The sequence below is a fragment of the Pteronotus mesoamericanus genome, unplaced genomic scaffold (assembly GCF_021234165.1).
Source record: "Pteronotus mesoamericanus isolate MK-2021 breed Mesoamerican mustached bat unplaced genomic scaffold, CSHL_Meso_final contig_73, whole genome shotgun sequence".
Lineage (NCBI taxonomy): Eukaryota > Metazoa > Chordata > Mammalia > Chiroptera > Mormoopidae > Pteronotus > Pteronotus mesoamericanus.
Window position 1 is genome coordinate 15041776 of NW_026555245.1, and position 14631 is coordinate 15056406.

General features: G+C 36.6%; 1 protein-coding gene across 4 annotated transcripts in view; it reads left to right on the top strand.

The window, feature by feature from the left end:
* TRPM3 (transient receptor potential cation channel subfamily M member 3) overlaps positions 1–14631 on the top strand; it is a 493648-nt gene that overhangs the window by 302219 nt on the left and 176798 nt on the right. For all 4 annotated transcript variants that reach the window (XM_054583031.1, XM_054583028.1, XM_054583029.1 and 1 more), the window contains one exon: positions 8963–9137. In XM_054583031.1, the coding sequence (XP_054439006.1) occupies positions 8963–9137 (175 nt within the window). The remainder of the gene's footprint in view (positions 1–8962; positions 9138–14631) is intronic.

Below are 14631 nucleotides of genomic sequence, written 5' to 3' on the forward strand. Positions count from 1 at the left end.
GTTTGGGTGAGTTTTCTTGTACACTTAGATCAATTACATTAAAACATTCAGCCTGCAAACAATGGCCCCAAAGAAAATAATGCTGGCTTTCCTTTTATGAAAGTAATACTTGCCTTAGAGCCCATGGGACTGGCTGTTTGCTTTCTATTGAAATGATTCATGTGAAATGTTTGGATATCCTGGTTATATATGGACGTTAATAGCCAAATATTTTAATCAGAGTTCTCTGACCGTATGGGAATAACTGTTTCCCATTGACTAAGTCAAAAGCTAAGTTACTTTATTAGCATATAATATATTTGGAGTTAGTTTATGGTTTATAGATCTTGTTATTTGGCATTTATATTTTGTCCAACCCACAGGACTCAAAACACTTAAGCCAGCTGAAGAACTGAGGAGAGGCCCCTAGCAGAAAGCATCTGAGGGGTGCTGCAAAAAGTCAGCTGTCCCAGAATGCAAAGTGTTAGCCTTCTGGATATAAGATAAAGGAATTGGGCTTCCTAAGCATGTTGTTGGTCTATGTAAGAGACTATTTAAACTTAGAGCATGTTTTGAATTGTTTATTTTTCAGAGCATCTTTTTGGTTTAAACACATAAAGTGCATTTATTTTACTTTCATCTTCAAAAATTACTTATACACTTAAAGTAGAAACATTATATAAACTTAATAAATATAAATAAGAAACTTTACGTTTACATTTGTTTAACCATATTGTTCTTATTAAGTCCCAAGATCTGTTCTAAGTACTTTATAAATAATAAGTTCTTTATTAATCAGAACAACCGTATGAATTACATATGTTAGATACTGTATAGAATATCAAAATATATTTTTGGTATATCAGTTTATATCAAGCTGTATTTTTGCCCTACCAAGACCTGCATGGTTGTAAATAACAGGTTATTAATTTTGTGAAGTCTAGCCATGCTGTCAAAGTTTACAGTAGCAGAGAGGTAAAATATACTAGTCACTCATGCTGAGAGGGTAAGTGGGAGTCAGTAGGAAGCCAGCAGACAAATGAAAGTAGGGGTAGTTATGGAACTGAGAATCAGCATCTGAGAACAAGGACAGGACAGATTCAGCCCCATTCCATGCATGCAGCCCGCCATCTAAGGAAAAACTTCAATCGGAGATCAAAGCTTTCAAAGTGTAGGATAAAGATAATATTGACCTTGTGTGAAAAAGTGCTTCCAGGGAAGCCCACTCAAACCATGGCAAAACCCCAGTTTTGGACCCCACAACGTCAGGGTAAGAGAAAGCAAAGACCCCAGACTAGTTTCATGTAGAAGATGGTGCTGTTTTCTAGGAACTAAGGATAGTCAAAGAGGAGTGGTTTCTTTCTCTTCCATTGGGCACAGAGGTCTCCAAAGAGAGGATCAAAACCTCCCCTACTGTTGTTAGGGTAAAGTTCATTTTTATACAACATGAGTGACATCCTTCTACCTTGAAGTAAGAGAAGCAGAGCAGTTCACTGTGACCGATAACCAGGCTTCCCATATGAGCATCAGTTTAAGTTCCAAAAGGAAGGCCCACCTGACACTTGTACATCTAGTAGTCTTTGCTCAGTTTTGACTTGAGTGTTGCCTCTTAAAGCCCTACCAAAAAACAAACAAACAAACAAACAAAAAAACACAGCTACCCAAATTTCCTTGTATACAAAGAGCTCGCGAGGACTATCTCCATGCCAGGGTCTTCATGCTGAGAAAAGCGTGCATGAGGACTTTTAGGAAAGGTAAAGACAGGTGGAGGCTTCCATAGAGTGAGAAGAGCTGAAGCTAAGGAGGTGAATGTTTGGTAGCAATAAAAAGAGACTCACTCAAAATACAAAAAGGGATATTTTTGATAAGGAGACAGAAATATGTCTTTACCCTGTTTTCATGACTCATGGGCGAAGGATGTTCTTTTTCATTTTTAAATGTTTAAAAATAAATCAAAAAATCTTTTGTGACATATGAAAACTATTTCAAATTTAAACTTCAGCATCCATATAAATTCCCTTTATCTCATTAATATACTTGTAGTACAAAAAAAAGTATATATTTAATTGTATTTTGAAATATATTCTTTAAAATGTTTAACTTTGTTTTCTCTCTTGTTATATAAGTATCTGCATGATGTTCTCAGTTTGACCCATTGTCCTACAAAGGCTAAAATATTTAGTATCTAACCCGTTTACAAAAAAAAAAAATTATCTCCCTGGTCTATAGAGGACTCTGTATAGGAACTACAGCCAAGTGACTGAAATTTGGACTGAAAAGTCACTACAATTTGGGAAATCTCTCTCTCTATCTCATCTTCCTCTCTCTCTCACACATACACTTTGCCTCCCTCTCATTCAGACCACAGGCTCTCTCCTCCATGGTGCCCTCTGGGGACCTTATCCTTAGTTCCTTTTATTCTTCCTGCATCAGGCTTCTTCGCCTGCTTATTCACCTTCACCCAGTTCCATCAAAGCCACCAGTAATAGAGGATTTACTCAACAAATACAAATGCCCACCGATCTCCCAGTTACTCACCTTGGGCCCAGGTTTCAACTCCTATTCCAGAAATGTAAATCTAGCCCATTGCAGGTCTGGAATCAAACCAGGACTGAAAGAAGCCAAGTAAGGCAGCCCTTCTGTGCCGTGGACTGTTCAATTCTCTGACAAGGGAGTGTGGATAAGGGAGAGATGATGAGTGTTTCCAGGCCACATGCCACAGTGACCTTGGCTGACTTATGAGGTTTCCCATTCAATCTACTCATCCGCTCCCCTCGTTCTGTCCTTTGGCCTCTGATTGCTGGACAGAAAAGCAAAGCAAGATGATAGTGCTCAAAATAAAAGCCAGCTGGTAGGGGCAAGTACAGGATTTCTATGAAAATACCTGCAGCAATGAAAATTCACAAAATAGATTACTTCAACAATATTGAAAACCAACAGAAAAAAATGGTGTTTGCCATATTAATGCAATAGCTTTTATATTCTCAGACCCCAGAAGAAATGCTGTGCCATTATTTCCAATCTGTTACCACTGTCTCAGAGAGGCAGTCTCATTATTCCAAACTCTGTTATCTTCAGTGTCTTGACAACCTCAAACTGTATTTTGCTGTATATAATGCACACCCACATTTTTGTGCACATTACACATGGAATCATTATACCCATGTATAATGTGCATCCTTATTTTTCCCCTCAAAAATTTGGGCAAAAAAAAGTGCATATTATACATAGCAAAATATGGTATCTCCAGTCAAATGTGCTGAGATTTTAAATGCCAAGATAAAATATACATGTTTATTTATCCTGAAATATTGGTATTAGCTTTAAATACAGGAAGATTGTATATGGAAGTGGTCCATTAAGTTAAATACCAATAAAGGAGTTGCTGTAGGGTTTGGTGTTGGCAGGAAAAGACATTTAAGAAATTCACATTATTTTCACCCTTGCCTAGTCCTACAGTGAGTTGAAAATTAATGCCTTGTGAAGTCCTAACCACAAGGAAAGAACCAGCCATCTTTCAAGGAATTTCTTCCCCATTAGAGAACCACAGGTATCTGAAAATGAAGAATCTTGTTGTGTTTTTACTTTGCTTAATAATGTGTGCATTAATTTACAATTCCAAGTATTTACTTAAGCATCAATTTAAGTGCAGAATTATAGTTGCAAAACAAGTGTAGTGATAACAACACACATAATTGCTTTGCAGTAGGTTTGACACTCACTTGTGGAGGACATCATAAGGATTCGCTAATAGATATTTTGGTTTATTTCTCACTTCCAAGTAAAGTCAGACACATTCCACTTATGGTTCTGTTGTCATGAGTAGCTATTGTATCTTACCTCCAAACCATGAAGGCAATAAACAAAACATCTGCTTTCAGAGAAGGCTGAAGAGATATTCTAGTTAAAATAAGATGCATGTTTTGTCATATGTCATCCCTAGATATTTTATTGGGCTCACTCTATCCCTTAGAAGCTTGAAGATTTTCAATAGCATTTTCTTTTGCATGAGATAGCATATTAAATATTCTCTTTCTGTACAATAATATTCAGTTGTATCTGAATATTCATGCACTGGGAATATTCCTAATTGTAAGAAGCAACTCATACTGGATCAAGAATAGTTTTGAACATTGTCAGTTAAACACAGCTAATTACCAGCCTTATGTAGTTTTCATAAATCCATCTCACAACTTCCAGACCACAGAAGAGAAGCACTAAAAGTTAAGACATCCAGAATCTAAATCTGGAACTATTTGTGAAAAGCTGTAGTATTGTGCAAACTTGGGCCATTTCTTTGGAAGTAGGGAGGAAATAAATGACCATTAAAATGAGACAAATAGTTTGACTGCTACTCCTCCCATCACTACAGTAATGGCTAATGTCCCCCAAGTCTATGTAAGGTTCTATCTGAAAAATGCACAATCTTAGGTGGTTACTGCGTTTTTATGGCCCTATTATGAAGTTCAAATACAGGAAATGGTGATCAGTATTTTGTTGGTTGTGTAAACCATTGAATCAAAGACCAGGCCATTCAAGTGAGAAACTGGATGAAGGGGACATGTTCATTACTTTTTAATTTTAAGCAAAATTTAACTATGCAAATTTTAAATGGTGCAAAATAAAATATTTCAATAAAGTCTCATTACATGCATAATTTCAAAGCATATGAATTCTCTACACAAACTTCTAAACCAAGAATCACTTAATTCCAGAGCTGGCAAGGCCAGTGAACTAATTGTGTTCATGTTATTGCTATACAGCTTTATCTGTTAAACAGAAGTGTCCACCCACCACGGATAGACATAGCTTTGAAATGCTCAAGATCTTTAGGAAACTCAAACATAAAACTCAAACTTTCCTTTAAAAATGACCTATGCTGCACTAATCATATGATCTGTGGCCTTGGTCATTAGGATTTAGCTAAAGATCAGTCACATTCTAACTCCATGTAAATATAAACCATTTCCAAATGCAAATAAATCATTCCTTAGGCTCATAGGCATTTTAGATCATATCTGGTGATGTTGATGTAAAATCAATGTGTCAATTTAGCTTGATATTGACATGAAACCCAAGTGTAAATATGGTTTGATCAAAATTTTCAGTTGTCTAAGCAGTTCACTACAACACACCACATGCTTTCAAAAGTACCTGAACTGATCATAAATTATGGTATCATGTCAGCAGAAAAAGAGAGAAAAAAGACCTTTGGAATTTTAAGTCATCCTTCCATTCCTTCCACCTCCCTTCCTCACAATACCCAACCCAATCTTTGTTTAAGCCACTTTTGACACTTTTTGCCTTATTGGGAGCCCAGGTTGAACTGCATAACAATCACAGTAAAATGTGATGTCAGTCTAAAAGATTATCTTCTGTAAAACACTACTGGGGTTCAGTCAGTAATTTGAGAGCCCTTGGTCATCCTGGAATCCTGCAGAATTTAGCTACTAAATCCATGACTCATGCTCACATTTTTGTAGGCTATAATGCATCCAGTTCTAAAACTGCAAAAGCTAGAGTGTGGCAAGAAACTACAAAAGATTCTTAAGTAAATCTACATTGCTCAAAAATTAAATTCTAATGGAAATATCTATAAGAACCACTGCAAGTTTTTGGTTATGGTAGAAAATGAAAAATTATTGCAATCAAGTGAGAAATTAACCTACTTTTCCTCAAAACTAAAAGAACAAGTACTCACAAAAAGGTCCCTGAGGGATCTAGACAAAATTAAACTTCTTTTCCCTAAATAACAGAGATTATATTTTTAAAACTCCAGGTCTAAACAACTATTTTTGTGAATGGTTGGTGGGTTTGGCTAAGCAAGGCATACATCTGTGAGGATGTTCAAAGGAATTAATACTGATTTTTATGAGCATAAAGAAAATGGTAGTGGGCACTGGGCATCTACCTAGACCTGCAGTTGATTCCCAGAATGTTTTCCTTATGTAAACAATAAAAAACATACCGTTAATGATTTTTTAAAAAGCTTTTTCTTTACAAATAAAATTAGGTGCTACCGATACTGTTTTGTAAGTTTGTTAATTTCTCTAGAGAATATTTGTAATACTCTAGTCTAAAATGTAATTCAGAATGAAACTGTAAACAGAAGAAACAAAAACGAGGAAGAGAAATGAAGGGGAGGGAAGAGAGATAGCCTATAGGTAGTGCTCCATCCTGGAAAGTTAAGTCAATCAATGTAACAAGGCAGCAATAACATGATATAGCTTCCATGGGCATAGTTTTGTTTGAAAACCCATTCCAGAATTTGTCTTATAGGCTTCAGTGAGCTTCATAAAAGAACACAAATGAATGTTCCTTGCAGAAATATCAATGGGTTATATAGAAGTCCATTAGCAAGTTTTTCATGAACAGGTTTCAAGGATCCATGAACCCCTTTGAAACTGCACAGAAATATTTTGTGACTGTCCATGTGTGCAGCTATTTTTTTTTTTTTGGAGAAAGTATGAATAGCTGTCATCAGATACAGGAAAGTATTAAAAGATCCTACTCTCTAAAATAGTCTAAGAACCATTGTTTTAGTCATTACTAATTATTTGAGGGGTTTTTTTCTCAGAAACAAAGATAATATATGTATGTGTTTGTGTGTCTTGTTAGAAAGGCTTAATGTTACCATATATTACCAAATTTAATCTACTTATCATATATTCATATAGAATTGATATAGTTTTTCAGCATTATAATTGATTACAACTTTATTCCTAACATAGGAACTCTGAACCTCTGTATTTCTAGAGGGTATAACAACTTAATTACAAACTGACAATTTATTGCTCTCAAATCATCCTGTGAAAATTGATCCTTTGCACCCATGTATCCTCTCAAAAAGAAGAGAGGTCTCCAGACATCTTGCCTATTATCATGTAGACTCTAGATCACTGGAACATTCCAGAAAGTCCATTATAGGACTTCTTTCTCTGTGAGAACAGTAAGTAGATCTCCATTGTTGTGTGAGTTGGAATAAAGATCCCACTGACAGAATCAGTGCTCAAGAGTCAAAATTTGGCAAAGGCCTCCCTTAGAAGAACCTAGAATAAGTCTAAATATATCATTTGGTATAAAATATCAAGTATAGCTCATTGTTTCTTGATATGAAGCAATATGGGAACATGTGCTAAAACAAAACAAAAAGGAAAGTTAAACAGCATAGTACTTTGAAAGATACCTTACAAAACTAACTTTCAACATTGGAAAAGATACACTTCCAAAGCACATTAAAATACAAATCTATCAGGGTAGGTATTTTTTATATCAGCAAATTCTCCTCCAAAAGAAATGTGCTGTATTAACATTTCAAATTAGATGTTAATCTTCAAAGTGCCTTTCAACAGGAATTTACTTAATCCTCCAAATCAGCAGCAATGGGAAAATGGTCTTCCTCAGAGACACCCAAACAGAGCTTTAAAGCAACCTTTTGAGCAAGTCATGAAGGGCTTCTGGGTCAAAAGAGAGAGCAACATGACCTTTCACTTCCTTTTCCTTGGATTTGAAGGAGTGACTCTCAGAACTTCTCCATGCACAGAAAACTCTAATGGAACCATGAGTCTTCTCTCTCTCCCAATCCCCTCTAGGGAACAAAAATAAAAAATCTTTGCATCTTGCCTCGATCAACAATTGTCATTTTTTTTTTACACTTTTGAAATGTAGATTTAAAACAGCACCCATTCTGTATAGCTGGCATTTTGGACCACTCTTTTAAGATGAAAATCAAGCCATGAAAAAATACTGATTTAGAAGTAAAACAAGTCACACACAAGTCAAATAAAATCTCTTATTAATGGAATGAGAAACCAAACCCCAAACTATTATTTCTCACAGGAGAGCAGTTTCTTGGTATCAGATAAAACGATAGCATAGGGGGAGGAGGAGAGCTAAGATGACTAAAGCCTTATTTTGGTTCCTATTTGTAGATGTGGTATAGAACCTTGATTAGTTCTTTAAGATAACTGTTTTGTATACCCTATAAAACCTGAGAAGGTCGAATGAGCAAGTACAGTGTGATACCAAATTGAGTAAAAGGAATCTATTCAATGAAGAATGATGATCCTTGAAAATGAATTTGATTTCTTTCTGATGTCTCTCCAAGACATTTGTTTTTAATAGTTCTTGTTAATATGTTAGGTTGAGCCATAGGTAAATGCTGATGTTAGGGCAATTTTTACTTGAAAACAGCAATGTCTTGTGGTTCAGCTTAAATACTTTAAGAAAGGACTGTGAAATCACTGGATTCAACAAATGTTTACTGACCAGCTGCCATGTGCCTGGCTCCTTGCTCAGTATGAAGGTGCAATAATGGCAGATGGCAGATGCCATGTCTCCTGGCACCTTATTATGACTATCACACTGTTAAGAATCAACAACCAAGCTGATCATTTATGGTCAGAAATAAACTCCTTATTTAGCCAGTAATTCATTCAACAAGTTAAAATATGCCTTCAGCTGATTTTAACAGTCTTTAATAAGAAGAACCATTTAGGCATTTTCTTACCACTGTGTTGGCTTCAGAAAGGGGGCATTTTTAACTTCCCATTTTTCATGTAAGAAACTGAACCATTGAATACATACATGACTTGTTTAAGATCACGTTTATTTTCCAATCTTTGTCTGCTGGCCCAGGGCTTCATCTACTAATCAATTCCTTTCTCTCCTCCTTCTCTTGTGCTCTGTCCTGTAAAATGTGGTAATCAGTGCCTTAACACCCCAGCATCCTGGGGATTGTTGGGAAAGGGCAAAATCATATAGATTTTTCTGGTGGGAGCATCCTCCTAAAGGGTTTTCTGTAAATTTTTGCTCAGTATTTTATTCCCTCATATGTTGTTACCTCCCCCTGTGCTCAGTAATTTTAGTTTGTGCTTTTTGTTTCTCTTTTTTCTTTTTTTTTTTTTTTTTTTTTTTGTCTCTTTGGTGTGCTGGCTTTGTGTTCTTTTCTCTTTTTTCCTTTTATTTTCCTTTTTTAATGCAGGAATCGGTCAAGGCGTTCCAGTGGTGGCACTCATTGTGGAAGGAGGACCCAATGTGATCTCAATTGTCTTGGAGTACCTTCGAGACACCCCTCCTGTGCCGGTTGTGGTCTGTGATGGGAGTGGACGGGCATCTGACATCCTGGCATTTGGGCATAAATATTCAGAAGAAGGCGGGTAGGTAATCTGCCAGGCCCCATAGGAGAGCTGTAAGTGCAAAGCCTGTGTTCTAAGCTTGGAAGAGAGGGTATTAGTTGATTAAGATGGGTGACATGGGAGGTCAGTGAGGAAGAGCAGGGGAACATATTCCAAATGTCCTATGAAGTGTGAAATTCTGTGAAAGCTACGCTAGACCACACTGACGATAAAGAGAATAAGGGGAAAATGGGGGCCATCAAGGCCTGTCTCTTTTCTTCATTAGCACAGCTAACCCGGGCCATAGAGTGCAGGTTAGTAACTTGGGAATAACTGGGATGTGCAGCTTGTGGGCTTGGCCACCAAACACGGGCATCACCACGCCACTGCGTGCTTACAAATGCTAAATGTTTACAGAAATGGTTGGCAGCATGTGCTGTCAAATCCCTCCGAATGGGTTTGGGAAGTGGAATCCCTGTAAAGGTAACCACTCTGGCCCTGAATAAACTCCTTGTGACTCCCTCACGTCCTTTCCTTGGTCTTCAGCTCCCAGGGCTGCTTTCAGTAATCCGAAGCCCCCAGCCCCGTGGAGGACTTTCCTTCAGAGCCCTCTTCTCCAACCGGAGATCCAAGAGATCCAAGAACTCACAGGTTGCTAGATCAAATTCACTTCAAGGTGTGAATGCGTTGAAGGAGGACAACTCAAGGGAGCCACCAAAGTTTTAAATAAGGAACTTCCTAACCTAATCAATTCTCTGAACACATGAAACTAGAGGGAGAAAGGAGTCCCAAAGGAGATGGGGGACCTTTATTCATCCCTTTTACAAATCCACAGTTAAGTGTTTACTGTGTGCCATGCACTGAGATATGGAAAAGAATAACACACTATTTTTACCCTCAAAGATCTCACAGGAAATCTACTAAATGGACAAAATTATAATAATAAAAGTGACAGGTGAGCTTGCTAACGTCAGGACACTCCCCATTCTACCTCTCTCCCACCCAGCCTGCCTGAGAGTAAAGAGATTCAGCATGGCAGCTCAAAACCATGTCCTCTCTTCCCGTCCTTTCCTTATGTCCGCCAGCGGTCCAGGTGAGCGCTTCACTCAGCGCCCTCCCCTGGTAAGTGCATGGACTGAACTATGCGAAAGGAGGAAGAATGAAAACCTAGGGCCTCCAGCTCAACACTGCAAACAATGACAGTGATTTTAGGCCCTGTTAAGGCTTTTGATACTCTTTTTTAAAGCTAATTTTGTAAGCATGGTGTTGAGGTTTGCTTACCAGCAAGTTTAATTAAATTACTTTTGTCTTCTTCTTGGGTAGTAAATATTGGTCCACTTTTTTAGCTATGGAGATAAAGAAAGAGAACATTTGCCCAAGTGCTTCCATGTCTGTTACCAGTAAGAATTCAAGATCCTCAATTGTGCTTTGCTTTTATTAAAAAATTAGCCATTGTTCCTATTGATTCAAGTATAGCAATTTGTTCCTTTTTCTGAAATAAGTAAAGAATTTATACACTTTTTATCTTTGGCTTATTTGTTGCTTCCTAGTGTTTGTAATTATTTTACTGTATTTCTGTAAAGTTTACATTCAGGATGCATGCTTCCTTTCAGAAAAACTAATGAAAAAACAAGCTGTGTATCTCAGCATTTCAGGCTTTCTGGGTCTATACACAATGAAAGTCTATACCTAGCGTCTGTTGTCATTATTTTGGGTTGTGTATCTTGAAAATGTTAAAGTATTTGGTGTTTCCATTCCTGATTCTGTTTTGATAACAGAGAAATCTTATACCTGTTAGAGCTGGGTGGGACTCTGTATCTTTTAACCTAGGAGACAGATGTGAAGAAATTTAGTGCTTCTCCAAGATCACACAACCCACAATCCCAGCTCAGGGTTCTTTCTGGTGTACTATAAAAGTTCACTGAAATGTGTTTTTTTGGTATGCGCTTTAGCATTTCTCATATAGAGGTACTTCAATAATTCTCTCTTTTAAATTAAAAGTGCACTTAAGTTGCCTTCAGCTGCCTCTTTGCATTATAATTTCTTAATCCTTTTAATATTATGTGCATTCCAAAAAGATAAAATCAGTGCATTCCTGCTTGTAAACCAGTGTTCAGGCTGATCAGCCTTACATTATGTGGATTCTTTTCCTTACCCCACCCCAACCTGAAAACTAAGAGTCAGAAATCCCATGCCCCTTTAATTTGTCAGTTTTAGTTTTAAAACTAAAGTTTAGCTTTAGTTCTAATTATTCTATGGTCAAAATATGCAAGAGCACAATCTATATGGGATCTACACAAACATATGAACCATGACTGATTATCAAAGAATATGAAGTCATGCACATAACTAGTATGGAGATGAAGAATTAAGATATAATTTTGTATGTGGATTACTTAAAATTAAAACTTTAAAATTGTAAAAAAAATTATAAAGTATTATGGGTAAAAGTATTTTCTTGCTATTCTCGGAAAGCAATTATAAATTTATCATGATAAAATGAATTTGGAATGTTTCTGCACCATCTGAATAACTGCCAGGCTTAATCATGTTTATTTAGCTTGAAATGAAATTGTCTAGCCACACATGTGCAGCCAATTTAAAAAATTATTTCCAAAGAACATTATTTTGCAGTAGTGTGCTAAAAAAGGAATTAGCCCACCGAGACTTCATTATCAAGAGGGATTTCTTCCACTTTCCTTAACCAACATCATTGCTTGAGGAATATTACCAAATTTTATTTCTGAATCATAAAGGACTAAACACTGCGAACATAAATTGATTAGTGCTGCCTAATTAGCATTACATTCAATTACTTACATTTTTAAATACTAGGATTCCATTTTATGCTATGTTTGACTAAGCAAGATACCCACTAAAGCAAACCTTTCTCTCAGGCCGCAGGTGGCTGAAACTGAAGTTAGCTATGACTTTCCCTGGTAATCAGCAACCTAAGTCTAATATTACAGGGAAATTTATCAGTCAGTGAGCATGCATTGCACAGATGAAAAGTGTCAGTGTGCAAAAGGCATCTGAATAATTGTCATTCAACCAAATTTTATTATTGATACTTAGGTTTATTTGGCATGTTTGTCCCTGAATAAGCATTTGGATTCACCATCTTTAAACACCCCAGGGCAAGAAGTAGAACTTGCAGAAGCAGAACACCTAACAGCTTTTAAGTAGTCTGTTCGTAACTTTTAGGAAGTTCTCAATGAGGCAAACATCCAAATACTCTTAATACTTTTTTAATTAAATGTATCTGATGTATAACATCATGTAAACTGTAGGTGTACAGTGTGTTAATATGATACATTTACAGTGTCAAGCACAAATAACACCCTTTTTTATTACAAAATCATAAGCATGTAATTATGTAACATAATATCACACTCAAGCACACCATATGATGGTACGTGAAATGTTCAAATTAAAACTATAAATTATTACCTTACTAACAGGCATACAAGCAGGTGTTACTTCTGCCAGATGCTGTATATATTGTAACATGATTGCCATGTTAGCAATATTTAGCACCTCTACTAATTGCATAATTATTCTTTATTTTTAGTGGGTGAGATAATTAAGTTTTAGCTGTTGATATTATGTGCCAGTGGAATTTGTACTTGATATTGTGAAGAAAAACTGAGCAATGACTTGCTCTTGAGAACAGGGGAATAGATAATACATTCCAATAAAAATCTAATTTTCTTGTTTAAAGGGATCTTTATAAGGGTCCCAACATTTTCAGATTAGCTGAGGTAAAGGCATAAATGGAACATGAAGTAGAGATGAAAAAGGAAAAATATGTTGCATGGTTTCAAATTATAAAACTATATCCTAGCAGAGATGTGACAGAAGTTTGTCTCTCTCCAAATACATACCAAAATGAGCAAAGACAGGAGGAAAAAAAAGTCATTTTAGAAACCCAGGTGCAGTCTGGGTTTCTAAACCCTAGGACAGACATATCATTCTATGCAGTGGTCACTAATGTTTTCGTCTGCTGCTCACAAGATTTCTGTCTAAAGCTGAAGGATGTCACAGCCCAATCATCTGTCTCTATAAGATCTGCTGAGAGAGAGTAATTGATAGCGATGGTTTGTATCCCAGCATGATTTAGACATAATTGGAATGTCAAGTGAGAAAGAAGGAAACAAATACCATGCATGCTGACTTCAAGTGTCCAATTTCATTCCTGTCAGTTTCATCTTACCTGTCTCTTTCCTAGAATTTTCTATAGGAAGGCATGTCCAAACTTGATTCTGTTTAACTTTCTCAGAGGGAAGTAAGGAAAGTGGGAAACATCTTATACAGACGAAGAATTCTAGTGGCCTTAATTATAAAAGTTTTGTTTTTGTAAACTGTTTTCCAACTTAACATTTATTAATCATGAAACTGTTAGAGGATTAGTGAGACATGGCCCTATCATGGATTTTTAATGGAGATTAAAACATTAGCATGAATACAGATAACTAGAAGGGCATGTGCTTTAATAAATAGATATAAAGTATTACAAAAACACAGAAGACAAGGTACTTGAGTGTAGCATTCTTCACAAGAACCTATTCAATGGAACCATGTTTGTTAATTATCCACAAAATGACTATATAATAACTCCCTTGCTCCTTCTCTCCTTTTTTCCTCAAAAAACTAGATCTAAACTAAGAGTCAGCATGAATGACCAAGGAAAAGCTAATATATATCTTTCCCTTATAAAACCCAACACAGAAAAAAGAATCAATCTGAAGAGGATTGAAGGAAAACTGGTAAAGGGGACAAGTTCTTTAAGACAGTGTGACAAAACTTTGTTGTGTGTGTGTGTGTAGATAGATAGATGATAGATAATAGGTAGATGATAGAGAGATAGATAGATAGATAGATAGATAGATAGATAGATAGATAGATAGATATGGCCTATCCACAAGGTATCCAGCCATATAATATGAAAAATAGAGATATTTATTGAAGAAGATACAAGAAACATTGTACGTAGGACAATGACGCCTCAGTCCCCTTCAAAGTAGGCACCTTGGGACCTAACACAGCTCTCCCAATCACCATCAGCTGCCCTGTCATATTTTCCTGAATCTTATCAACAGTCTGAAATCTCTTCCCTCTCAAAGGTGATTTTAGTTTTGGAAAAGCCAGAAGTTGCAGGACACCACATCTGGGTTGTATAAGGGGAGCTGAGTCACCTGGGTGATTTGCTGTTTCACCCAAAAACTCTGCCCAAGTTGTGATGCATGAGCAGGTGCTTAGTCATGATGAAGCTGCCAATCACCAGTTGCCCATCACTGCGGCCTTCTGAATGTTCAAGCTTAATGCAAAATTTGATGCAGGGTCATTGCCTTATTTTCTCAGTCATTTTGAATGTGGGGGCCACCCAGTACATATCACTCAATGGCTTCTACCGCCCCCACTGACTAGTATTGTGAAGTCATCTTTATTCACACGTGCTTATTCCAGTCCACTCCCCTTGGTGGCCAGGTTACATCAATGTCATACAAACCATTCTTGTTATATTAACAATGGTTGG